We start from the raw sequence: 27,683 nt of genomic DNA, 5'->3' as shown, positions 1-27,683 counted from the left end.
GGAAAGCCAGCTAAATTGAACTTTCTGAAGTTTGGTGAGGGATTGGGTGGGAGTAAGCTTCGGTAAGAATATTTCCTACTGTTACCGACCCAATTGACATTGGAGTGCCATAAGTGAATCGGTCAATGTAGAGCGCTGCCAATACCCCCGCGCACCTCATGCCCTTTTGCATTCTTCAAAGGAATGCACACGGCTGTCTTTAGCAATACTCAATTACGTATGTAAGAAAACGGGAAATTTATGCATACACGCCAGCTGTGGAGTTTTACTAAGTGAAACGTTCACGACGGGAGTTGGAAAAACTAACGTGCTGCATTACCGAGAAAAGCTTGAGAGTGTTGCGAATCTCGTAACGCTCTCTGACAAGCCAGGCTTCTGGAACTAATTTTCGAGGTGCATGGTAAAGGCATGTCGGTAACGTTTAATATTCTGCCGTATTTGGTATTAGGAAAGCAGTGAATGATACAAAACACTTTTACGGTGATCAGCAGCAGCAGTAAAAATTGAACAAATTACGAACATCAACTTAACAGTTACTCTGTCCTAGGGAATTTTCAGTACCGTCAGTGAATTTACGAACACGGCCTAAGTAGGCCTCTTCCTCACTAGCGCTAGCGGCGAAAATTCACAACATCGGCTTCATTTTCGAGCACGGTTTTACAGCTGAAGTTCCCAGACCTGTCTATAAGACCGCGTTTACACCACTGATATACATTTCACACTCATGGACATGGAGCCTGGAGTTAAGGAGGCCGAACGGCACACGAGAATCATGATAAATTTGGACCCTGAAATCGACGAAAAAGATATATGTTGGTTGTAGTTCGAAATTCAGCTACGAGCGCGCTTGTTTTGTCAGTATAGGCTAATGACCTTGAGTATAGGATATGAAGTATGGCATTGGTGATGCCATGAGGTGAGGAGTATTCGTTATCGACGCCCGGTCATTGCTGAAATAATAATACTTATATCCTATACTGACGACAGCAGCGCCACCACAGCCTATATATCTTTTTCGTCGCTTTCAGGGTTCACATCCATAGTACAGCGTTCGGGCTCCTTAACTCCAGGCGAATTGGGATCACAACGAGGAGGAAGAGCATGAGAGAGAGTTTCGTGTTGGACGATCTTTAGTCAGAGATGAATAGCCAACCATGGCGTATGTCAATGTCGCAGAATGGAAGACAGATCAGGTGTGTGAGTGGCTGAAAGGTACGTGGAAGGCTTGATTATTACTTCGTAATATTTGTTATGCCACATTGTAAGTGCTTAGAATCGTACGTATTAATTCAGCGACGGTTTCTCGTATTATACAATGCGAAAACTCCATTTCCTGTATACGCCCCCCGGCCCTCGTAGTTTATTACGTCCATACATGTATGTTATACAAATACAAACTTCGTTTGTGAAGGCTAATTTCGTTCATTCAGTATGACTAATTGCGTAATCCATTGATAAATTCGATATGTGCGTGACTGAATGAACGTCTTTCGTTTGTTTTTGTTGTTCTAAAAATAATTCTCTCCTTTGTTACTTGAAACTTCAATGATGCATTCATTCCAGATCTGATAATTGTTATGCATTCTTAGTCAGGGTGCATCGTTCAGGGTGATTGTATAAAATATCTTTCTGTAAAGTTCTCATACATTTTTACCCATAAATCAGATTCACTTTTGCCAAAGTCCTTTATATTTTTTTGACAATAATTTTTACCATTCATCATTTGCTAATACGTTCTTGCAATTCTCTCGACAGGCTTAGACAATTCGGTGTTACCGTACGTTCACAGTTTTATGAACCATGTTGTGAATGGTCAACAACTATTGAATCTCAGACCGGAAGACTTAGAACACCTTGGGGTACTGAAGCTTGGCCATCAAGAAATAATTCTCGAAGCTGTTGAGTATTTGAGAAACTTTCACTATGAACTTGACCATGAAAATTTGCAGCTTCTGGCATTACGACTGTCTTGTCAGGCCCACAGTCTGCATAATGAATTATCTCGACAAACCGATTCTAAACCCGTCACAACTCAAACTTTATCCGACGTAGCATCGGTTGTAACATCTCTCAAGCCTTTGGTCTGTTGGCTTGATCGATCTCCGTTTAGCGGCCAACTAGAATACAATGATAAAAAGGCTGAGTTGTTGAAGCTTTCCATAGAAATGGCGACCTGCGCTCAACGTGACAGATTCGCTGAAAGACCGATTGAAGAGATAAGAACTACTTGTGGACAACTAGCTAAATTGGCTGATTACATTATACAAGACATGGCCGATCCCATGATATTACAGCCAGCGAGTCTGGATTTAGCAACGTTAAAGAAAAGGCCAGGTGATGATTTGGTAAGTAATGAAAAGTAATCGTTTTTCTATTGCATTTTTTCTGATATCTTTCTTTTGACAATGAAATCAGCTTCATAATTAACTTATTCAATTTCTCATATACATCGTATGATACTATGCAATAATTATTTAAAAGTTGTGCAATATTTATATAAAACAGTAATAATAAGATTTAATTTGATCGAGATAAAGTTATTGCTAATTGAGTAAAAGATTCTTATGAGACTTTTCAATATTATCAATAAACATCAATGAATGCTTAACAGCCACATCCGTTTGAGATAAAGCATGAATGTCGGTAAGATTGTCATTTCCTCTGCAGATAATACTTCTTGTGTACAATCTGAATTTAATACGACCATGGAGTTCTGTATTCTACTTACAATTCAATTATGGAACCTATTTCAGCAGTATGAAATACTATTTAAATGCGATTACAAGGATTTGTACAGAATTCTTTTGTCCGATTAAATTATCCCATATAAAATCAATCTTTTAATAGTGTACGTAGTGATAACTAATTTTTATGTCTACGCTAATACCGGGTGTCTCATTTTTTCAAATACGCTCCAATATATCGAAATTTAATCATTAAATTGAAAGATGTTTCGGTCAAAAGTGAAAAAAAAGTTTTTAAAAATCTGACCAAACAACCTCCCTATGGTATACATCAAGTGACGCTAATTCCCACAGTTCTTAAATGCTTGGCAATGCTTAAAAACAAACATAAACAAGCGCCTAACCACTTTTCAACATTGAATAATTCTATTCATTGTAGAATTTGTTCTCATTTTTAAATTCTTGACAGTGATTGATGTATTACCACTTTTCTCATGAGAAAACTTCTAATAAAGTTTTACGCCTATTTGAAGACGATAACTAAAAAATTACTAGGAGTAAAACTTACTTTTTAATGAGAAATACGAAAGTAAAATAAAAAATAGCAGGTTCCATTTGAAAAACGAAAGTTGGGCCTCAATGGGCCCAGCAAAGGCCCCAGATCCAAAAACTGGGATGCTCATCTGATGTCCCCCTTAATATACAACAATTTTTGTCCGACACATTGTTCAATTTAATGCTTAGTTTTCGATATATTTGAGCATATTTTCAGCAATATGACACCCTGTATATATATATCAAGATTAAAACGCAATACAGTTGTAAATTTTTTACTCACAATCAGATGAATAATTTCATGATTAATGTTCCATGATAAATATTATTAGTTGAAATAATTCAAAAATGTTTTATGTTCAGGGCTTCTACATATTGCCATCGTTCCATGGTGCTCATCAAATAGCTGAAATTAAATTCGGATCCGCAGCACATCAATGCGGTAAAATGGAAGAAGGTGATGAAATTGTCCAGGTAAATAACCGATCAGTTGAATTTATTGCATGATTAATTTAAATTTGAATACCGACATGGCATAATTTTCCAATAAACAATTTTCCTCATATGATTGAGGCTACCTAAAAAAAAAAGAAGAATTTCTAAACAAAATCTCTATTCATTTAACATTGATATACGTTGGAAAATAATAGTTAGACATCATTAGTGGGAGAAATTGTATGGGTATGTGAGGAGTAATATTAGGAAGGATGAGATACTGTTCAAGTAGGCCTAATTTTAAACAACTGGTTTTGCAAACTTGCATTCACCATGAATATGATACATGTGAAACATAATTTTCAAATGACACAAGATATTGAGTTTTCCTATGGTCATTATTAATTGTGATGTCAGTTCTAACAAGGGGAACGAACGACGTTCGGATCACGGATTTTCTTCAAACTTTGTACACTTTTCTTACTCCATCAGAACAACATAATGTGCAAGTAGCAAGGCGTACAACTTCGACGTTTTCGAGAAAATCGCAGGAGAAATCTTACGTAATTCAATATGTACTGGTGCGTAACGACACTGACAACGAGGCAACGGCGGCCGAGCAATGAGCGTTCAATATCCGTAGCTGCTGGATCGCTGGATCGAGTCCCGCTCATGTATTTTTTTTTTCTTTTTTTTTCTCCCATGATACTGGTCATATTCTTTTTCATATATATTACAATTTAAAGGTAGTTTAATGATAAAATACGTGTATTTGCATGAACCTTTATCGAATTTCCAATGTTATATAGTCAAATATCGATAAATAAAGGTGTAAATAATTTTATTCAATAAAACAATGAGATAGTTAAAATAACATCCTGCAAATTGTAAAGTCGAAAGCACAACCTTACGTTGACATATTATAACTCATTGTTTTATTGAATAAAATTATTTACACCTTTATTTATCGATGTTTGACTATATAACATTGGAAATTCGATAAAGGTTTATGCAAATACACGTATTTTTTCATTAAACTACCTTTAAATTGTAATATATATGAAAAAGAATATGAACAGTATTATGGGAGAAAAAAATACATGAGCGGGACTCGATCCAGCGATCCAGCGACTACGGATATTGAACGCTCATCGCTCGGCCGCCGCCGCCTCGTTGTCAGTGTCGCTATGCACCGGTAGATATTGAATTACGTAAGATTTCTCTTGCGATTTTCTTGAAAACGCCGAAGTTGTACGCCTTGTTACTTGCACATTTTGTTGTTCTAATGGAATATGAAAAGTGTACAAAGTTTGAAGAAAATCCGTGATCCGAACGTCGTTCGTTCCCCTTGCAAGAGAAACTCAGCTTGAAGTAGGTCTTTTCTTGACCTAAATAAATGCTTGAAGACTATCCTATCTTTTCTTTGTAGTTGAATCCTTGTATTAATCCTGTGCGCGAGATCTTTTTGTCAATATGTATATATACATATGCTTCTTATTCTCCAGGTAAATTATCAAACGGTTGTCGGATGGGAGAGAAAAAATGTGCTGGAACTCTTCCGTGAATGTCCTGCCGAGGTTTTATTAACTTTAAAACGAAGGCCGAGGCATACAAAAGTGTACGGCCAGATATACATAAAACCTTACAGGCTACCAAGCAATAAAAAAACAACATATACTACGCGATGGCAGCATAATCTACCATCACCACGGCCAGAGTTGCTAACGATACCAGATTTCACTATGCCGTTACCTCGGTAAATATAGTTTTGACCATTCAATGTTGTTATCCTACTTTATTATTACATGATGCTGCTAGATTCTTGGGGAATGTTATCTGTTTAATTTGATGTCTTTCTTTGTAATAGGCAAGTACCAAAGATTCCCAGTCCAGAGCCTGCAAGTATTTTGGACACAGTCATCACCTTGGATACGATGCCATCCGATAGCAGTGATTCAGATAGCGAAGTCGAACCTCCGTCATCAGTTCGTTTGTATTCTTCTAAACCCAGAAATCTGGTACAAAGACGCGCTACAATAACAGGTGCCAGCCCAATGATTAAACATGGTGTAGATATTGAACAGTTTTGGCGAGAGTTGAAAGAAGAGCATAATACGACCTTTCAATTACGGGATAAGGCTGCATCTTGTGCTCATGGCTTGGATAATGTCCCTTCAAATTTGAGACCACAAACTTGTCTGGGCATAGAACAAAGTAAACGGAAAAGAAAATTGGATGTACAGACAGATGAAAAGAAAGTTCAATTTCAGGAGAAGTCTGAAGAGGTTGAGAATACCCATGTCGATAAAGATAAGTCGAACCAAAATTTAAAGCACACGCTCAGCACACAAAAGAGTATTTCCTTTGACAAGAATACAATTTACTCGGAAAATAGACTTATGGATGTGGAATTTGACATTAGCTGTAATGCAAATGATACTCAAGTGCCTTTAAATGAATCAAGTAATAATAAAAATAGCTCTAGTATTTTACAAGATGTTCAAACATGCGAACCAAGTGCTCATCATAGAGAACGAGGCAAGTTGGACAAGAGTTATAGTACACCGGCGTACGATTTGACTGAAAACGATTTTGTGGAACGGAAATTGGCCACCATTGAAAGTCATTCAAAATTGAGCTTGATTTCAAATGCATCTAGTTGCAGTTCAAATAAGACTGAATCTTTTCCAGGTGATGGAATTATTATTAATGACGTTAATAAGAAGTTAGATAATACGGATAAGAATTCACCGAATATAGATACACAGAACATTGGTAGCGTTGCACAAAAAATTAATGATTTTGAAAAAAACATTCGAAATATCGACATTGATGTAAAATCAAATCTTGCAAAAGTGCTTGAAAGAACAGATGTTAGTAGAGGCGTTGTACATATTAGAATTAACGACGTTGACCATAGAAGTAGTACTGAAGATTACCAAAGCAATATTGAAAGCATTCAGGCAATTACAGAACTTACGAGAGATACCGACAACTATAAGGAGATTTATTTATTAGATAATAAGAATCCTAAAAACAAAGAAGTAGAAGAATCACGCATTATCAGTGATGCACCACCTAATTATGACGCTTCAAGTCATGAGAGTAGTGTTGAAAAGTCCGAGTCGACCAGTAGCTACAACGAAAATGTAGGTAGCAGTAGTGAAGGTGATACAACAATTCAAAAGTTTGGCGAACTTATAGAAACTATTAATCATGCTTTGATCGCACATACTAAATTGGTGCAAGTGAAAGCCAGAAGTGCTGAGAATTTGCACAATTTCAATGAGACAAACTCTGTTATTGAAACAAGCAAAAATTTTGATGGAAATAATGAACAAGTTTTGGAGAAACATAGTTCGGTAACAAGCATTCAAAACAACAGTTTACAAACAAGACAACGGACAGATATACCCAAAGCGACATCAACAAAGCCTGAGGCTAAACAGAGATCAACTCCTCCTGAACCTCCTCCACGTAAATATCTAAAACCAGCACCCCTAAATTTAACAAATATATCTAATCCTTCGGAAGGTCAAGAGAAGCCTGTACCTCTGGAGAGGCCTAGTGTTAGGAGAGATATGAAAAAATCAGAATCATTTCTTGATAATCCCGTAAATTTTGATACCTCAGATGAATGTCAGAAAAGTGAAGTCATAGAAACTTATAGTGACTTTGTCGCAAAGTCAACTGATTTTATTGATGAACCAAGTACACCACTTGGAGATCATAAACCAACTTTATTGACGGATCCTTATGGTTATTCTGAAATTTATGAGGGTCAATTTAAAGAGGAGAAGGCTTTTTTCGAGGGTTCCTCGATTAATTCTGCATCGCTGGAACAACACACATTGGACAATAATATTTCAAGGAACACGGATTCTCCCGATGGTGTTGGTTGTTCTAGGCAAATGCAAACTCCTGATTCGAAACCTCGAACTTTAGAAAAGGACAAGAGTTCAGAAAAAGGTGTTGTTAACAGAGCAATGATGGTTGCTCGCAGTATAGGCTTGCATGCCAGCTCAAGTAAAGCTTCAGGTTCAAGTCCTCGAAGCAGCCGTAAACGAAATTTGTTACTTGCCAGTGAGTACTAGATCTACAAACGTTTAACTTATTTAATGTACGAATATGATTTACTTTTGATCAGTACTCGTATAAAATTGTAGTGAAAAAATATATCGCATATAAATATGAAGTGTGACTATGTCGGCTTTAAATTAATCATTACTTTGTATTTGTTTCAGAAAGGAGAAACGTGTCTGTTAAAGATGTTGGATTAGGGGATCTGGAAGGATGGTTGACCCATCGCAGCAGAGGAGCTGGAGGCGCATGGGCTCGAGCCTGGTTCATTTTGAAGGGTTCATCCTTATACAGGTATGAAATGTTATTATCTATATCAATAGATCTAAGATGAACATAGACTCACTTTATGTTTTTCACTCCCAACTTTGCCAACTTGACATTAGAACTCTGGAAATCTTGGTTTCAGACCAAATTTCTAGTTAAAAGTAATGTTTGTAGTACATAAAACTCATGCTGCTTCATCGAATGAAAAAACTATAATTTATCAGGTTCAAATAGGTGAAGGTAGTTAAATATAACCTAAGCATGTGAAAGATAACTCATAGAACGAAAAACATGTGTTTTAATCATACTTTTCAATGACGAACCATTATTTTATGGTAAATAAAAGAATCGCAGTTTTAGTATGATGGTAGAAAAATGATTCATCTCTTCGATACCTGACGTCTAGACATATAATTATACCTACATATATTCAATACCTAACTTGAAACTATCTCACCGTCAGACTTACTGATATTTCAATTGGCAAATATAACTTTAGGGAGAGGGAGTAAAATAAATAACTTCCATTTTCATTTTAATACAGTACTTGAATATATTACACTACAATATATTACGTATGAAAAATTTCTGCACTTATATTTCAGGTTTAAAACGCAAGAGAGCGTAAAAGCTGATTGCCTGATTGCATTAACAGGATTTACAGCTTCACAGGCGACAGAAGTGAAATCTCGAAAATATGCTTTCAAAGTTTATCACACAGGGACTGTATTTTATTTTGCGGCAGATACAGAGGATATCTTGTCTATTTGGTTAGATGCAATTAACAAGGCAACGTTAGGAGCGGAAAGCCATGGGCAAACGAGTGCGTTATTTAGTGAAACTGACGAAAGTGACAGCGAAAACAAAGCAAAGCTCAAAAATGGTTCACCACTGGACAAACCAAACTTGGAAAAGAAGTTCGGATCTTTAAAGAAACTTGGGAGGAAAGATTCCAGCTTTAAAGAACAAGAGATGGGAGGTGCAAGCCTTGATCGAATGTATTTGAGGTTTCTCAGATACTCAGGAGCTGGGTCAAATCAAATTGTTCCAGTACCCACTGCTCAATTCAGGAGTTATAGAAGAGTGCTACCTACATCCACTCCAAATAGGTATTGTAATATGCAAAAATTGATGTCGTTAAGACCGTTTTTCGTTTCTACATTTTAGAATCGGTTCAACAGTACTAACATAAAATATAAATCAGTGTTTACTAAACTAATATTACCGTTTTTTAATTCATCAATGAAAATTCAAATGAAATTTTGAAAATCAATGTGATGCTTTCAACTACAGAAAACAGGACCTAATTCCACATTCTCCGGATTTGCAAGTGACTGTAGCGGGAAGTACGTTTTATGGACTGAGCTCATCTCATAGTGCAACGGATGTGCCAAGTAGTCAAGACATGGGTGATTATCGACGAACATCAGACAGGTAATAGAATTGAATAAAATACTTCAACAAAAGACATTGAACAGCTTGATCACTAATTGCCTATAGTTTCTTTTATCTTGGAAAAAACACTATCAGGAGCATGTCTTGCGGTGCTATTCTATCAGTATTAACAAAAATTTTTAATTTTATGTAGGATCTTATTAAAACTATAATTAAGACAATAAATAATGTTTATAAAGATGTTATGCCTGCTATAATAAATTATTCGATTGTCAATGAAACGTGTATTCATTTTTTATGTCAACATTTTGTGCACGTTTGACCCAGACTACAAGATATTGGATATACAAAAATGTACAATATGCATCTGCCTAACGTTTTCGTAATTTGTCATCTGATAACAGTAACAATGCTTGCATGTATCAAATTAGTTTCATAATTAACATTGAATCTTTAATTAGATAAGTTTTGGCATCAAACTTTGTTGACTGCATGACTTGATGCTTCAGTAACATAATATTATTATCTGGATACTAGAAAAAATTGCAAAACTGATATTAATTACAAGGGATTACATTCCTCAAATTCAAGCGAGCAATGTAAATTGACTTCTCAGCTTCATGGTACTGCTCAATTTTTGTATAGTATAAGCTGACTTATGCTAGCTTGGTAGGAGAACATAAGTAACTTGATAGTATCGTGTGTAGATTGAGATGATTATACCAGATAATTGTTCAAAATTTATCTCTTCTTCCCAAATTCTACACATAGATCACATAGCAGTCGGAGTAGAAGGCCTGACGACCTACAGGGATTTGTTACATTGGAACAGTTCATGCTGTCACATCAGGAAGAAGACCGTCGTCAAGAATTAGGAAACCGATCTGTATCGCCTCACGTCACTCTACTGACCAGTGATCATGTACATATACAGCATAGAAACTTCAATGATATATCACCAAACAATGGCGTTATATACGGCCAAACAAGAAACTTCGATGAGGTTTTACCAACCAACGGAGTGATATATGGGCGTACAAGAAACTGGGATGAAACATCTTCAAACAGCAGCAGTACTTCCTACGGACTCACACGGAATACTGACGATAACCATGGTCAGAGTAAAACTAAGGATCAGTCCAATTGCCTTCAAGCAAGCATCAATGAGGAATCTTCACACGAGCTAAGTCGAGTCAATGATTATCTGAACGAAACACCTTCTGCAAAGATTAAGCCTTGTCAGCCAGTATACAAGCACAGAAAGCAGCATGAAACCTATTCGCACAAGAGCAGACCACAGGAGGGTGTTGTGTATTATCCAAATTGTCATAATGAGCCATCTTATCGGCAAAACGAACCAAATTTGCCATATGACAGTAGAGCGGAAAAATCTCAAACCTCAAACAGACAAATAGATGCCACTTATGGACAAAATGCGCACATACATGGTCCAAGAACTCCTCGGAGACAAGACCTCAAGCATGGAAAAAAGAGTATTGACAATCATGCAACCAGGGTCTTAGATACTAGTGAGATACTCGCCAACATTCATTCTGCACCCAAGAGACTTGTCAGAAATGAAGGTAATTTTAATCAATCAGCTTCAAAGTTGTTAAATTATAATCATCTTGGCATTTCTTGTCCAAAATTCAGTGATTATTTTCAGAGCATCGTTACTCTTGTTCGCAGTCATTCATCATTTTTATACCAATTATTTTTCATAGGATATTTGGGGTCAAGTGGGGATTTGGCATCACCTGTGTCATCAGAAACACTACAGCGTGCACGGAAAGTGGCATCGGTAACGCGTAAAGGAAGTTTTAATCTTATAGATCGTCGTCGAGATCATTCCACACCTGAAAAACATTGGATAGATTCATTGAGAAGAACAGATAAAAAGAGTACAAGTTCGGATAAAAGTAAATTGAAAAATGCTGCACAATACCAACCTCCGCCAATACCAAGCTCACCATTTGAACAAGACGGAATGAGGCCAGCATTTGAAATGCATTTGGACAAGAGTGAACATGTTCAAAAAACTAACAGATTTAAAAGTTTGTTCGGGAGCAAAACCCCACAAAAACCTAGCACTTTGGATTTGCCGAAAGATCATCAGAAAACATTATTAGGTAAATCAATATATTTTGAATAAAAATAATCTAAATATCCACATTATATTCAGTGTATTTCTTTTCTTTGTACGAATTATCAAGGTTCTCTGTCTTCTTATTGTTAGTGCAAAACAGGACTATTGTCCATTTCTCATTATTCGAAGTTTCTGACTAATCTTTGTAAGTGCTTAATGTTTCTGGTGTATCAAATAAGTAAACAGCAACGTATTTATCGAAATTTGGTGTTTTCAGGTTCACCGAGACTGCACAGAGCTATTTTCAGAGAAAGACGGACTAACCAACAACATCAATCGAATCGCTCTGGAAGTCAAAGTCCTGGAGATAGTGGAATTAGTCAGTCTCTAAGTTCCTTTAGTGGAACCAGTCAATCCCAAACACTTAGTCAGAGCTTCAGTTCAACAAGTTCAGTTAGTGATTGGAGTCCAGATACACCAACGACAAACATCCCCAAGGTATTCATCCAACAGTTACATTCCTTAGAGAACATCACTGGAATCCCTTAAATCGTTGGACAAACACCTATCAGACTTTTTCATAATTCTTTTAGATATTCATTGTATTTCAGTTTAACAGAAGTAATATTATTTTGGTAATGAAATTTATCAATGCATAACAGACCTAAAATTACTATTATTGTTACAGTCCACATCGATACCAGTTCACATTCAACAACGGTCATCAAATTCAAGCAGAAATTCTTTGGCGCCTCCGACATTGCCGTACATTCCACCTCCCACATCACCGCCACCAGATTACCCTGGACTAGAATACCCTCCTGTTTTCGAACCAGGTACATATTCTTTGACCGACGCTTCTCTTCTACGTAATCGAAGTAAAAGCAGTCAAAGTAAAAGTGATTTGTGATTATTTTACGTATTTACCTGTGTTCGTGGTTGACAGTACCATTACGTTGAGCTGTAAATATTCAGATAGAAGAATATTCAATGACATATCATGTCTGGCAGTTCAATTTCTTGACAACAAGTGATGTTATAGTTATACCAAATTACGAATATCTTTCTATGAAAACAGAGAGCAAAAGAAAATTGCGCTTTTCACGGTACATACAAATTAAACCCTCGCTTAGATTTTTCCATTCGAAGTGATTTGGGCACTCCTGTCCAGTGATTTTCAAATATAAGTGTTTATTGAGAGTACGTGTCGTAGATTTTTATACTGAAGACTCAAAAATCTCATTGTTATCTTATACGAACAGATATCTGCGTATATTATTATTTTTTTGTCTATCAGTGTTACATCAGAAGTTGATCTACATTCAGTATTGAAATTAAAATACAGAATTGAGATTTAGGTATATTTTGGGTGAACTTTTCAGTGGCGCAATACATTCGTTTTTAAAGTTGCAATTCCAATAGTCGCCCAGCCCAAGAATCGATATTGAATTTGTGTCTGATATACCTGATTACGTAAAATTAGAACTACTGTTTTGATTGAATGTAAAGAGAGAATTGTTGATATTTGATAGAAAAATAATTGAACGCCTGAATTTGATCGAGGGCTGAATTATATACATTATATTTCTGTACGAATTTATCCATGCTAATGAGAAGAGAGATAGAGTATTTATCATGAAATAAGTTCAACTCAGTGCTATCTAGAGTTAGATGTAATAGTATTAATTTACACGAACGAAAAAGAAATATTTCTGCATCAGTGGCACAGTATCGCAAGTAGCCGTCCATGCCGTGCCTGCAACATTATTAATAAGTTTTCGAAGTATCCGTATGTGGCCATACGGTCTTTGAAGATTTGTTGTTGAATAGCAATACATTTTTTGAAATATATTTACAACTGAAATGTTTCAGACTTTATGAATAATATCTAAAATTGTCATTCCTATACGCGGGTGATTTTAATCGTTGTTAGGGATAAGATTAAAATCGAACAGCTTCATTAATATTTCACTTCCATGGATTTAGATTATAAACTATGACTTTCAATATCTTTAAAATAAATAAATTATTTTAATGCCATTATCTATAATTATAGTATTATATTTATTTAAATTTTGAATCTGTTACCAGTACGCTTGCTCACATTAAAACTCTGGTACCGAAATAATACCACCTATATATTACATGATTAGAAATGTCGGATCAATTTATTGTTTATAAGTTCTTCCATGACTAATCATATGGATAAGATTTAGGTTTAGCAACAGTTACGTATATTCCGGTAAAAATTATTGCCTCATTTCAGCCTGTAAATAATTTTTCTTACCTTTTCAACAATATTGAATTCTTATTGGATGAAATGTGAATGAAAGAGAAAGAAAAAGCAATGTGATTCTGCGTTGAAAGTGCCTATATTAAATGTAAATGTAAATCCTAGAAGACACACATATCCTATTTAGCGATTACGATTTTTAAATTATATCGATAAATATAAGGAATTCATAGAAATGATTGTAGATATCCGTATAATTTTTGCTATTTATAGCGTTCAGTATTAACATAGATGCATGTAGCAGCTGCATAATTTAACTGTACACACTTTTAATCAACATGTGACTTCGAAAAGAGCAATCAGTAACAAGTGTAAAATAAAAAATTTTCTGCCAAAATAAACACTTGCAGGAATATTATATTTCATTACAATAAGACCGTAGAAGAAATGTCGTTTTAGTTGTTTGTTGAACATAACTTTTGATGCATATTTTCTGATAAGGATTCTGATTCTTATGCGTCTATGTTCTCTACATGTGTATCATACTCTGAATAATGTACATACATACGGAATATCAGAACCTACGCACTCGCTGAACAGAAAAAAAATGTTTATTTTACGAATACTGTACCATATTTCAAATAAATGAATGACAAGTTGAAAATTATTACACAGCAAAGTTCTAATTCTTAAAACTTGGAGTGTATTTGAACACACATTTCAAAGGTACGAGCAAAAATTTTTATCATCCAACTGTCGCAGAACGGCAGCGTTATTAGCTGACCCGTTCGCTGACGAACATATCTTGAGTCAAAGGCTGACCATCGAAGAGCCTAGCCGCTTGAATCTGGAATCGGCAGGAAAGATAAAGTGCGTAATTGCGTATACCTTGTCTGAAATGTAAAGACTAAAGTCATTATACATCATATATCATGTAACACATCTTACATCATATATCATACATAGTATTAAAGTTCGACACCAAAGTTTGATTGTTCGGATAATCGGATATTCAGAAAGTGACGTCACCCAAATTTTTTTTTCTCTTGACGTCACCGACCTAAAATCGGCCAGCCGAATTCCTCAGTCTGGAAACAACCGCGCAGTAGAGCGGACGTATAAGAATCGCGCTCCGCAGATTTCGAGTACCGGGTTCTCTACCTCTTGAATCCTGCGCTCCGGGTCCGCTTCCTGGTCCAACTCGAGTTCCAGGACAAGCGCCGCGTAGTTTCTGCACTCCAGGTCCGCTACCTGGTGAAACTCGATTTCCAGGATAAGCGCTCCGTAATTTCTGCGCTCCAGGTCCACTACCTAGTGAAACTCGACTTCAGGGACAAGCGCTCCGTAGTTTCTGCACTCCAGGTCCACTATCTGGTGAAACTCTGGACGGAAGGAGGAGGACGAGGAAGACGAGGAGAACAAGGTGGGCAAGGAGGAAGAGGATTTGTGCACGGTGAGTATAACATTTTCATAACATTTCATGGCAATTGTAAAATTTTTTAAACTTGTCATGTTTACAACAAATTATTTCAATTCATTTTTCGCGCAAGCCCAAATTCAGTAGCTATCAATACGCTAGTAAAATTTGTATAATATTTTATAATTTTCTCATGATCTTCTTGATAAAATGTGTCAATACAAAATTATATTAATCCTTACACAATATTTTCGATGTGTTCTAATTTTCACTGAAAATATTTATTAGTATTCGGAGTCTAACCCGAGGTGGTCAGCGGTGGTCATTGGAGGTGGTCAGAGGTGGTAAAGGGTGGTTGCGGGTGTTCGAGGTGGATGAGGAGGAGGAAGACGAGGACGACGAGGAGAACGAGGATTTCTGCACAGTGAGTATAACATTTTTATAATATTTAATGGCAATTGTAATTATATTCGAAAATTTTTCGAACTCGATACAATAAATTATTTCAATTCATTTTTCGCGCAAGCACATATTCAGTAGCTTCAAATGCGCTAATAAAATTGATTACATCTTAATTAATTAATTATATTAATCCTTACACAATATTTTTGATGTGTTCTTACACTGAAAATATTTATTACTATTGCAGGTATAACTCGAGGTGGTTATCGGTGGTTGTTGGAGGGGGTTGGCGGTGGTTGGAGATGGTCGAAGGTGGACGAGGACCAGGACGGGGAAGATGAGGAGAACAAGGTGGACGAGGATGTGTGCACTATGAGTATAACATACTAAAGTATTGAATCGACTAGGAGTAGGAATAGGAGTAGGATCCGGAGTAGAAGTAGGAAGAGGAGTAGGATCCGGAGTATAAGTAGGAATAGGAGTAGGATCAGGAGTGGAAGTAGGAATAGGAGTAGGATCAGGAGTAGGTTCAGGATTACGAGTAGGAATAAGAGTGGGATCAGGAGTAGGAGTAGGAATAGGAGTAGATTCAGGAGTAGGAGTAGGATCAGGAGTGGGAGTAGGAGTGGGAGTAGGAGTAGGAGTAAGAGTAGGAGTAGAAGTAGGAGTAGTAGAGGCAGGAGTTAGAGTGGAAGTAGGACTAGTAGAAGTTAGAGTAGGAGTAGGAGTAGGGGTAGGAGTGGGAGTAGGAGTAGTACCCTACCCTACCCTACCATACCATACCATACCATACCATACCATACCCTACCCTACCCTACCCTACTTTACCCCCTACTCTACCTTACCCTACCCTATCCTACACTCCCCTAGCCTTCCAGCCCCTACCCTCCTCCTATACTCCTATTTCTGCTACTACACTTATCTTACTTCTACTTCCATCTCACTCCTACTCCTGATCTTACTCCTACTCCTACTCCTGATCCTACTCCTATTCCTACTTTCACTCTTGAACCTACTCCAGATCCTACTTCTATTCCTACTCCTACTCCTGATCCCACTCCCATTCCTACTCCTAATTCTAATTATTATTGTTATGGAATATAAAGACTGCGTGTCGAATTGAATCCCATATCGAAACGAACAATTATTTTATTGTCACATTATAGACGATTATAGTAGATAATCTAGTATGTTTCCTAGAAATTTGAAAAATTTATAGTATGCATCACGTATTAATCATAAATGAATCATATACTATACATCAATGTCGTACATGGACCGCATGTACATTTATACTTTTTGGTCTCTGCATCATTATTACATGTGATCTGTTTGTATTCATGATCTATGTATATATTCTTCTCTCGGGTACCTATACTTTAATAAAATCAATGTTTTACTACGAATTTTGAAAGATATTTATTCTCATTATTGATTTCTTGTATCGCCGACAAGCCGGTTAGTACACACAGGCCAAGTACTGGTTTGGGCTTACAATTGAGAAGACTGTGTTTCTCAGAAGTTTAATGCAGACAGCATCGTGTCGAAATCAGAAATTCTCTGATGTTCTGCAATAAGTACGCAACTCTACCGTCGGAACATCTCACGGCGCAATTTTTGGTTGTCACATCGAAGCACATTAGGGCAGCTGTCTTTATATTCTTCATTTTTTTGCCCCGCTTTCTATTTCTGGCGAAAATTTTCGCAATTTTGAAAAGTGCTGGGATCAATTCTTTGGCGCACTGTATCGACGTAGTTTTGCGTTTGGGCGCAGTTCCAATACGCTGAGATCAACGCATCAAAAGTTACACTAAAAAAACCAGAACCTGAAATTTCGACATTTTTCAGCAGGTGCTTTTTCGCTCGCCATTTCTCTCCTGTTGGTCCTACGCTCTGTTCGCCGCGATTTTTGAATTCCTGAGGGTCCAGTTGATCAGATAAGGGTCGTTCAAATCGAATCTGAGACCAAAAGTTTTTTGCCCTAAAAAAAAGTAAGGCTAACCCCTTCGTGTTTTTGGCGAAAATTTCAGCGATTTTGAAAAGTGCTGGAATCGACTGATTGTAGCACTGATCGGACGTCATTTTGCAAGAGAGATCGATTGGGCGCAGTTCCAATACGCTGCGATCAACGCATCAAAAGTTACAGCCAAAAAACCAGAACCTGAAATTTCGACATGTTTCAGCAGGTGCTTTTTCGTTCGCCATTTCTCTCCTGTTGGTCCTACGCTCTTTTCGCCGCGATTTCTGAGTTCCTGAGGGTCCAATTGATCAGATAAGGGTCGTTCGAATCGAATCTGAGACCAAAAGTTTTTTGCCCAAAAAAAAAGTAAGGCTAACCCCTTTGTGTTTTTGGCGAAAATTTGAGCGATTTTGAAAAGTGCTGGAATCGACTAATTGTAGCACTGTTCCGAAGTCATTTTGCGAGAGAAATCGATTGGGCGTAGTTCCAATACGCTGCGATCAACGCATCAAAAGTTACAGTCAAAAAACCAGAACCTGAAATTTCGACATTTTTCGGCAGGTGCTTTTTCGCTCGCCATTTCTCTCCTGTTGGTCCTACGCTCTTTTCGCCGCGATTTCTGAGTTTCTGAGGGTCCAATTGATCAGATAAGGGTCGTTCAAATCGAATCTGAGACCAAAAGTTTTTTGCCCAAAAAAAAAGTAAGGCTAACCCCTTTCTGTTTTTGGCGAAAATTTTAGCGATTTTGAAAAGTGCTGAAATCAATTAATTGTAGCACTGATCGGACGTCATTTTGCGAGAGCAATCGATTGGGCGCAGTTCCAATACGCTGCGATCAACGCATCAAAAGTTACAGCCAAAAAACCTGAACCTGAAATTTCGACATGTTTCAGCAGGTGCTTTTTCGTTCGCCAGTTCTCTCCTGCTGGTCCAACGCTCTTTTCGCCGCGATTTCTGAGTTCCTGAGGGTTCAATTGATCAGATAAGGGTGGTTCAAATCGAATCTGAGACCAAAAGTTTTTTGCCCAAAAAAAAAGTAAGGCTAACCCCTTTGTGTTTTTGGCAAAAATTTGAGCGATTTTGAAAAGTGCTGGAATCAATTAATTGTAGCACTGGTCGGACGTCATTTTGCGAGAGAAATCGATTGGGCGCAGTTCCAATACGCTGCGATCAACGCATCAAAAGTTACAGCCAAGAAACCAGAACCTGATATTTCGACTTTTTTCAGCAGGTGCTTTTTCGCTCGCCATTTCTCTCCTGTTGGTCCAACGCTCTTTTCGCCGCGATTTCTGAGTTCCTGAGGGTCCAATTGATCAGATAAGGGTGGTTCAAATCGAATCTGAGACCAAAAGTTTTTTGCCCAAAAAAAAAGTAAGGCTAACCCCTTTCTGTTTTTGGCGAAAATTTGAGCGATTTTGAAAAGTGCTGGAATCGACTGATTGTAGCACTGTTCCGAAGTCATTTTGCGAGAGACATCGATTAGGCGCAGTTCCAATACGCTGCGATCAGCGCATCAAAAGTTACAGCCAAAAAACCAGAACCTGAAATTTCGACATTTTTCAGCAGGTGCTTTTTCGCTCGCCATTTCTCTACTGTTGGTCCCACGCTCTTTTCGCTGCGATTTCTGAGTTCCTGAGGGTCCAATTGATCAGATAAGGGTCGTTCAAATCAAATCTGAGACCCAAAGTTTTTTGCCGAAAAAAAAAGTAAGGCTAACCCCTTTGTGTTTTTGGCGAAAATTTGAGCGATTTTGAAAAGTGCTGGAATCGACTAATTGTAGCACTGTTCCGGAGTCATTTTGCGAGAGAAATCGATAGGGCGCACTTCCAATACGCTGCGATCAACGCATCAAAAGTTACAGCCTAAAAACCAGAACCTGAAATTTCGACATTTTTCAGCAGGTGCTTTTTCGCTCGCCATTTCTCTACTGTTGGTCCCACGCTCTTTTCGCTGCGATTTCTGAGTTCCTGAGGGTCCAATTGATCAGATAAGGGTCGTTCAAATCAAATCTGAGACCCAAAGTTTTTTGCCGAAAAAAAAAGTAAGGCTAACCCCTTTGTGTTTTTGGCGAAAATTTGAGCGATTTTGAAAAGTGCTGGAATCGACTAATTGTAGCACTGTTCCGGAGTCATTTTGCGAGAGAAATCGATAGGGCGCACTTCCAATACGCTGCGATCAACGCATCAAAAGTTACAGCCTAAAAACCAGAACCTGAAATTTCGACATTTTTCAGCAGGTGCTTTTTCGCTCGCCATTTCTCTACTGTTGGTCCCACGCTCTTTTCGCTGCGATTTCTGAGTTCCTGAGGGTCCAATTGATCAGATAAGGGTCGTTCAAATCAAATCTGAGACCCAAAGTTTTTTGCCGAAAAAAAAAGTAAGGCTAACCCCTTTGTGTTTTTGGCGAAAATTTGAGCGATTTTGAAAAGTGCTGGAATCGACTAATTGTAGCACTGATCGGACGTCATTTTGCGAGAGAAATCGATTGGGCGCAGTTCCAATACGCTGCGATCAACGCATCAAAAGTTACAGCCAAAAAACCAGAACCTGAAATTTCGACATTTTTCAGCAGGTGCTTTTTCGCTCGCCATTTCTCTCCTGTCGGTCCTACGCTCTTTTCGCTGCGATTTCTGAGTTCCTGAGGGTCCAATTGATCAGATAAGGGTCGTTCCAATCGAATCTGGGACCAAAAGTTTTTTGCCCAAAAAAAAAGTAAGGCTAACCCCTATCTGTTTTTGGCGAAAATTTCCGCGATTTTGAAAAGTGCTGAAATCAGTTAATTGTAGCACCGCTCGGACGTCATTTGGCGAGAGAAATCGATGGGGCGCAGTTCCAATACGCTGCGATCAACGCATCAAAAGTTACAGCCAGAAAACCAGAACCTGAAATTTCGACATTTTTCAGCAGGTGCTTTTTCGCTCGCCATTTCTCTACTGTTGGTCCCACGCTCTTTTCGCTGCGATTTCTGAGTTCCTGAGGGTCCAATTGATCAGATAAGGGTCGTTCAAATCAAATCTGAGACCCAAAGTTTTTTGCCGAAAAAAAAAGTAAGGCTAACCCCTTTGTGTTTTTGGCGAAAATTTGAGCGATTTTGAAAAGTGCTGGAATCGACTAATTGTAGCACTGATCGGACGTCATTTTGCGAGAGAAATCGATTGGGCGCAGTTCCAATACGCTGCGATCAACGCATCAAAAGTTACAGCCAAAAAACCAGAACCTGAAATTTCGACATTTTTCAGCAGGTGCTTTTTCGCTCGCCATTTCTCTCCTGTCGGTCCTACGCTCTTTTCGCTGCGATTTCTGAGTTCCTGAGGGTCCAATTGATCAGATAAGGGTCGTTCCAATCGAATCTGGGACCAAAAGTTTTTTGCCCAAAAAAAAAGTAAGGCTAACCCCTATCTGTTTTTGGCGAAAATTTCCGCGATTTTGAAAAGTGCTGAAATCAGTTAATTGTAGCACCGCTCGGACGTCATTTGGCGAGAGAAATCGATGGGGCGCAGTTCCAATACGCTGCGATCAACGCATCAAAAGTTACAGCCAGAAAACCAGAACCTGAAATTTCGACATTTTTCAGCAGGTGCTTTTTCGCTCGCCATTTCTCTCCTGTTGGTCCTACGCTCTTTTCGCTGCGATTTCTGAGTTCCCGTGGGTCCGACTGATCAGATGAGGGTCGTTCAAATCAAATCTGAGACCAAAAGTTTTTTGCCCAAAAAAAAAGTAAGGCTAACCCCTTTGTGTTTTTGGCGAAAATTTGAGCGATTTTGAAAAGTGCTGGAATCGACTAATTGTAGCACTGTTCCGAAGTCATTTTGCGAGAGAAATCGATTGGGCGCAGTTCCAATACGCTGCGATCAACGCATCAAAAGTTACAGCCAGAAAACCAGAACCTGAAATTTCGACATTTTTCAGCAGGTGCTTTTTCGCTCGCCATTTCTCTCCTGTTGGTCCTACGCTCTTTTCGCTGCGATTTCTGAGTTCCTGAGGGTCCAATTGATCAGTTGAGGGTCGTTCAAATCAAATCTGAGACCAAAAGTTTTTTGCCCAAAAAAAAAGTAAGGCTAACCCCTTTGTGTTTTTGGCGAAAATTTGAGCGATTTTGAAAAGTGCTGGAATCGACTAATTGTAGCACTGTTCCAAAGTCATCTTGCGAGAGAAATCGATAGGGCGCAGTTCCAATACGCTGCGATCAACGCATCAAAAGTTACAGCCAAAAAACCAGAACCTGAAATTTCGACATTTTTCAGCAGGTGCTTTTTCGCTCGCCATTTCTCTCCTGTTGGTCCTACGCTCTTTTCGCTGCGATATCTGAGTTCCTGAGGGTCCAATTGATCAGATGAGGGTCGTTCAAATCAAATCTGAGACCAAAAGTTTTTTGCCAAAAAAAAAAGTAAGGCTAACCCCTTTGTGTTTTTGGCGAAAATTTGAGCGATTTTGAAAAGTGCTGGAATCGACTAATTGTAGCACTGATCGGACGTCATTTTGCGAGAGAAATCGATTGGGCGCAGTTCCGATACGCTGCGATCAACGCATCAAAAGTTACAGCCAAAAAACCAGAACCTGAAATTTCGACATTTTTCAGCAGGTGCTTTTTCGCTCGCCATTTCTCTCCTGTTGGTCCTACGCTCTTTCCGCCGCGATTTCTGAGTTCCTGAGGGTCCCATTGATCAGATAAGGGTCGTTCCAATCGAATCTGGGACCAAAAGTTTTTTGCCCAAAAAAAAAGTAAGGCTAACCCCTATCTGTTTTTGGCGAAAATTTCCGCGATTTTGAAAAGTGCTGAAATCAATTAATTGTAGCACCGCTCGGACGTCATTTGGCGAGAGAAATCGATTGGGCGCAGTTCTAATACGCTGCGATCAACGCATCAAAAGTTACAGCCAAATAACCAGAACCTGAAATTTCGACATTTTTCAGCAGGTGCTTTTTCGCTCGCCATTTCTCTCCTGTTGGTCCTACGCTCTTTTCGCTGCGATTTCTGAGTTCCTGAGGGTCCAATTGATCAGAAGAGGGTCGTTCGAATCAAATCTGAGACCAAAAGTTTTTTGCCAAATAAAAAAGTAAGGCTAACCCCTTTGTGTTTTTGGCAAAAATTTGAGCGATTTTGAAAAGTGCTGGAATCGACTAATTGTAGCACTGTTCCGAAGTCATTTTGCGAGAGAAATCGATTGGGCGCAGTTCTAATACGCTGCGATCAACGCATCAATAGTTACAGCCAAAAAACCAGAACCTGAAATTTCGACATTTTTCAGCAGGTGCTTTTTCGCTCGCCATTTCTCTCCTGTTGGTCCTACGCTCTTTTCGCTGCGATTTCTGAGTTCCTGATGGTCCAATTGATCAGATGAGGGTCGTTCAAATCAAATCTGAGACCAAAAGTTTTTTGCCCAAAAAAAAAGTAAGGCTAACCCCTTTGTGTTTTTGGCGAAAATTTTAGCGATTTTGAAAAGTGCTGAAATCAATTAATTGTAGCACTGCTCGGACGTCATTTCGCGAGAGAAATCGATTGGGCGCAGTTCCAATACGCTGCGATCAACGCATCAAAAGTTACAGCCAAATAACCAGAACCTGAAATTTCGACATTTTTCAGCAGGTGCTTTTTCGCTCGCCATTTCTCTCTTGTTGGTCCTACGCTCTTTTCGCTGCGATTTCTGAGTTCCTGAGGGTCCAATTGATCAGATGAGGGTCGTTCAAATCAAATCTGAGACCAAAAGTTTTTTGCCAAAAAAAAAAGTAAGGCTAACCCCTTTGTGTTTTTGGCGAAAATTTGAGCGATTTTGAAAAGTGCTGGAATCGACTAATTGTAGCACTGTTCCGAAGTCATTTTGCGAGAGAAATCGATAGGGCGCAGTTCCAATACGCTGCGATCAACGCATCAAAAGTTACAGCCTAAAAACCAGAACCTGAAATTTCGACATTTTTCAGCAGGTGCTTCTTCGCTCGCCATTTCTCTCCTGTTGGTCCTACGCTTTTTTCGCTGCGATTTCTGAGTTCCCGAGGGTCCGATTGATTAGATGAGGGTCGTTCAAATCAAATCTGAGACCAAAAGTTTTTTGCCCAAAAAAAAAGTAAGGCTAACCCCTTTCTGTTTTTGGCGAAAATTTGAGCGATTTTGAAAAGTGCTGGAATCGACTAATTGTAGCACTGTTCCGAAGTCATTTTGCGAGAGAAATCGATTGGGCGCAGTTCCAATACGCTGCGATCAACGCATCAAAAGTTACAGCCAAAAAACCAGAACCTGAAATTTCGACATTTTTCAGCAGGTGCTTTTTCGCTCGCCATTTCTCTCCTGTTGGTCCTACGCTCTTTTTGCTGCGATTTCTGAGTTTCTGAGGGTCCAATTGATCAGATGAGGGTCGTTCAAATCAAATCTGAGACCAAAAGTTTTTTGCCAAATAAAAAGGTAAGGCTAACCCCTTTGTGTTTTTGGCAAAAATTTGAGCGATTTTGAAAAGTGCTGGAATCGACTAATTGTAGCACTGTTCCGAAGTCATTTTGCGAGAGAAATCGATTGGGCGCAGTTCCAATACGCTGCGATCAACGCATCAAAAGTTACAGCCAAAAAACCAGAACCTGAAATTTCGACATTTTTCAGCAGGTGCTTTTTCGCTCGCCATTTCTCTCCTGTTGGTCCTGCGCTCTTTTCGCTGCGATTTCTGAGTTCCCGAGGGTCCGATTGATCAGAAGAGGGTCGTTCGAATCAAATCTGAGACCAAAAGTTTTTTGCCAAATAAAAAAGTAAGGCTAACCCCTTTGTGTTTTTGGCAAAAATTTGAGCGATTTTGAAAAGTGCTGGAATCGACTAATTGTAGCACTGTTCCGAAGTCATTTTGCGAGAGAAATCGATTGGGCGCAGTTCCAATACGCTGCGATCAACGCATCAAAAGTTACAGCCAAAAAACCAGAACCTGAAATTTCGACATTTTTCAGCAGGTGCTTTTTCGCTCGCCATTTCTCTCCTGTTGGTCCTGCGCTCTTTTCGCTGCGATTTCTGAGTTCCCGAGGGTCCGATTGATCAGATGAGGGTCGTTCAAATCAAATCTGAGACCAAAAGTTTTTTGCTCAAAAAAAAAGTAAGGCTAACCCCTATCTGTTTTTGGCGAAAATTTCCGCGATTTTGAAAAGTGCTGAAATCAATTAATTGTAGCACTGCTCGGACGTCATTTCGCGAGAGAAATCGATTGGGCGCAGTTCCAATACGCTGCGATCAACGCATCAAAAGTTACAGCCAAAAAACCAGAACCTGAAATTTCGACATTTTTCAGCAGGTGCTTTTTCGCTCGCCATTTCTCTCCTGTCGGTCCTACGCTCTTTTCGCTGCGATATCTGAGTTTCTGAGGGTCCAATAGATTAGATGAGGGTCGTTCAAATCAAATCTGAGACCCGAAGTTTTTTGCCGAAAAAAAAAGTAAGGCTAACCCCTTTGTGTTTTTGGCGAAAATTTGAGCGATTTTGAAAAGTGCTGGAATCGACTAATTGTAGCACTGATCGGACGTCATTTTGCGAGAGAAATCGATTGGGCGCAGTTCCGATACGCTGCGATCAACGCATCAAAAGTTACAGCCAAAAAACCAGAACCTGAAATTTCGACATTTTTCAGCAGGTGCTTTTTCGCTCGCCATTTCTCTCCTGTTGGTCCTACGCTCTTTCCGCCGCGATTTCTGAGTTCCTGAGGGTCCCATTGATCAGATAAGGGTCGTTCCAATCGAATCTGGGACCAAAAGTTTTTTGCCCAAAAAAAAAGTAAGGCTAACCCCTATCTGTTTTTGGCGAAAATTTCCGCGATTTTGAAAAGTGCTGAAATCAATTAATTGTAGCACCGCTCGGACGTCATTTGGCGAGAGAAATCGATTGGGCGCAGTTCTAATACGCTGCGATCAACGCATCAAAAGTTACAGCCAAATAACCAGAACCTGAAATTTCGACATTTTTCAGCAGGTGCTTTTTCGCTCGCCATTTCTCTCCTGTTGGTCCTACGCTCTTTTCGCTGCGATTTCTGAGTTCCTGAGGGTCCAATTGATCAGAAGAGGGTCATTCAAATCAAATCTGAGACCAAAAGTTTTTTGCCAAAACTAAAAGTAAGGCTAACCCCTTTGTGTTTTTGGCGAAAATTTGAGCGATTTTGAAAAGTGCTGGAATCGACTAATTGTAGCACTGTTCCGAAGTCATTTTGCGAGAGAAATCGATTGGGCGCAGTTCTAATACGCTGCGATCAACGCATCAATAGTTACAGCCAAAAAACCAGAACCTGAAATTTCGACATTTTTGAGCAGGTGCTTTTTCGCTCGCCATTTCTCTCCTGTTGGTCCAACGCTCTTTTCGCTGCGATTTCTGAGTTTCTGAGGGTCCAATTGATCAGATGAGGGTCGTTCAAATCAAATCTGAGACCAAAAGTTTTTTGCCCAAAAAAAAAGTAAGGCTAACCCCTTTGTGTTTTTGGCGAAAATTTTAGCGATTTTGAAAAGTGCTGAAATCAATTAATTGTAGCACTGCTCGGACGTCATTTCGCGAGAGAAATCGATTGGGCGCAGTTCCAATACGCTGCGATCAGCGCATCAAAAATTACAGCCAAAAAACCAGAACCTGAAATTTCGACTTTTTTCAGCAGGTGCTTTTTCGCTCGCCATTTCCCTCCTGTCGGTCCTACGCTCTTTTCGCCGCGATTTCTGAGTTCCAGTGGGTCCAATTGATCAGATAAGGGTCGTTCCAATCGAATCTGGGACCAAAAGTTTTTTGCCCAAAAAAAAAGTAAGGCTAACCCGCATCTGTTTTTGGCGAAAATTTCCGCGATTTTGAAAAGTGCTGAAATCAATTATTTGTAGCACTGCTCGGACGTCATTTCGCGAGAGAAATCGATTGGGCGCAGTTCCAATACGCTGCGATCAACGCATCAAAAGTTACAGCCAAATAACCAGAACCTGAAATTTCGACATTTTTCAGCAGGTGCTTTTTCGCTCGCCATTTCTCTCCTGTTGGTCCTACGCTCTTTCCGCTGCGATTTCTGAGTTCCTGAGGGTCCAATTGATCAGATGAGGGTCGTTCAAATCAAATCTGAGACCCGAAGTTTTTTGCCGAAAAAAAAAGTAAGGCTAACCCCATTGTGTTTTTGGCGAAAATTTGAGCGATTTTGAAAAGTGCTGGAATCGACTAATTGTAGCACTGATCGGACGTCATTTTGCGAGAGAAATCGATTGGGCGCAGTTCCGATACGCTGCGATCAACGCATCAAAAGTTACAGCCAAAAAACCAGAACCTGAAATTTCGACATTTTTCAGCAGGTGCTTTTTCGCTCGCCATTTCTCTCCTGTTGGGCCTACGCTCTTTCCGCCGCGATTTCTGAGTTCCTGAGGGTCCCATTGATCAGATAAGGGTCGTTCCAATCGAATCTGGGACCAAAAGTTTTTTGCCCAAAAAAAAAGTAAGGCTAACCCCTATCTGTTTTTGGCGAAAATTTCCGCGATTTTGAAAAGTGCTGAAATCAATTAATTGTAGCACCGCTCGGACGTCATTTGGCGAGAGAAATCGATTGGGCGCAGTTCTAATACGCTGCGATCAACGCATCAAAAGTTACAGCCAAATAACCAGAACCTGAAATTTCGACATTTTTCAGCAGGTGCTTTTTCGCTCGCCATTTCTCTCCTGTTGGTCCTACGCTCTTTTCGCTGCGATTTCTGAGTTCCTGAGGGTCCAATTGATCAGAAGAGGGTCATTCAAATCAAATCTGAGACCAAAAGTTTTTTGCCAAAACTAAAAGTAAGGCTAACCCCTTTGTGTTTTTGGCGAAAATTTGAGCGATTTTGAAAAGTGCTGGAATCGACTAATTGTAGCACTGTTCCGAAGTCATTTTGCGAGAGAAATCGATTGGGCGCAGTTCTAATACGCTGCGATCAACGCATCAATAGTTACAGCCAAAAAACCAGAACCTGAAATTTCGACATTTTTCAGCAGGTGCTTTTTCGCTCGCCATTTCTCTCCTGTTGGTCCTACGCTCTTTTCGCTGCGATTTCTGAGTTCCTGAGGGTCCAATTGATCAGATGAGGGTCGTTCAAATCAAATCTGAGACCAAAAGTTTTTTGCCCAAAAAAAAAGTAAGGCTAACCCCTTTGTGTTTTTGGCGAAAATTTTAGCGATTTTGAAAAGTGCTGAAATCAATTAATTGTAGCACTGCTCGGACGT

The 27,683-nt window shown here is 39.0% G+C and overlaps 1 protein-coding gene across 1 annotated transcript; it reads left to right on the top strand.

Annotated features, from left to right (window-relative positions):
• The first annotated feature begins 1,048 nt into the window (after window positions 1–1,048).
• LOC124180200 lies at window positions 1,049–14,402 on the top strand. Its single transcript, XM_046565417.1, has 12 exons — window positions 1,049–1,212; window positions 1,756–2,345; window positions 3,603–3,713; window positions 5,180–5,430; window positions 5,542–7,757; window positions 7,919–8,048; window positions 8,627–9,130; window positions 9,315–9,455; window positions 10,188–10,999; window positions 11,141–11,545; window positions 11,780–12,000; window positions 12,191–14,402. Exons 1-12 carry the CDS (start codon window positions 1,155–1,157, stop codon window positions 12,410–12,412), a joined length of 5,661 nt encoding a protein of 1,886 aa, XP_046421373.1. The 5' UTR covers window positions 1,049–1,154; the 3' UTR covers window positions 12,413–14,402.
• Window positions 14,403–27,683: the final 13,281 nt, after the last annotated feature.

Source organism: Neodiprion fabricii, chromosome 1, assembly GCF_021155785.1.
Source record: "Neodiprion fabricii isolate iyNeoFabr1 chromosome 1, iyNeoFabr1.1, whole genome shotgun sequence".
Taxonomy (NCBI): domain Eukaryota; kingdom Metazoa; phylum Arthropoda; class Insecta; order Hymenoptera; family Diprionidae; genus Neodiprion; species Neodiprion fabricii.
Note: the sequence above shows the minus strand (reverse complement) of the source record. Positions and strands in the feature narration are given on the sequence as shown.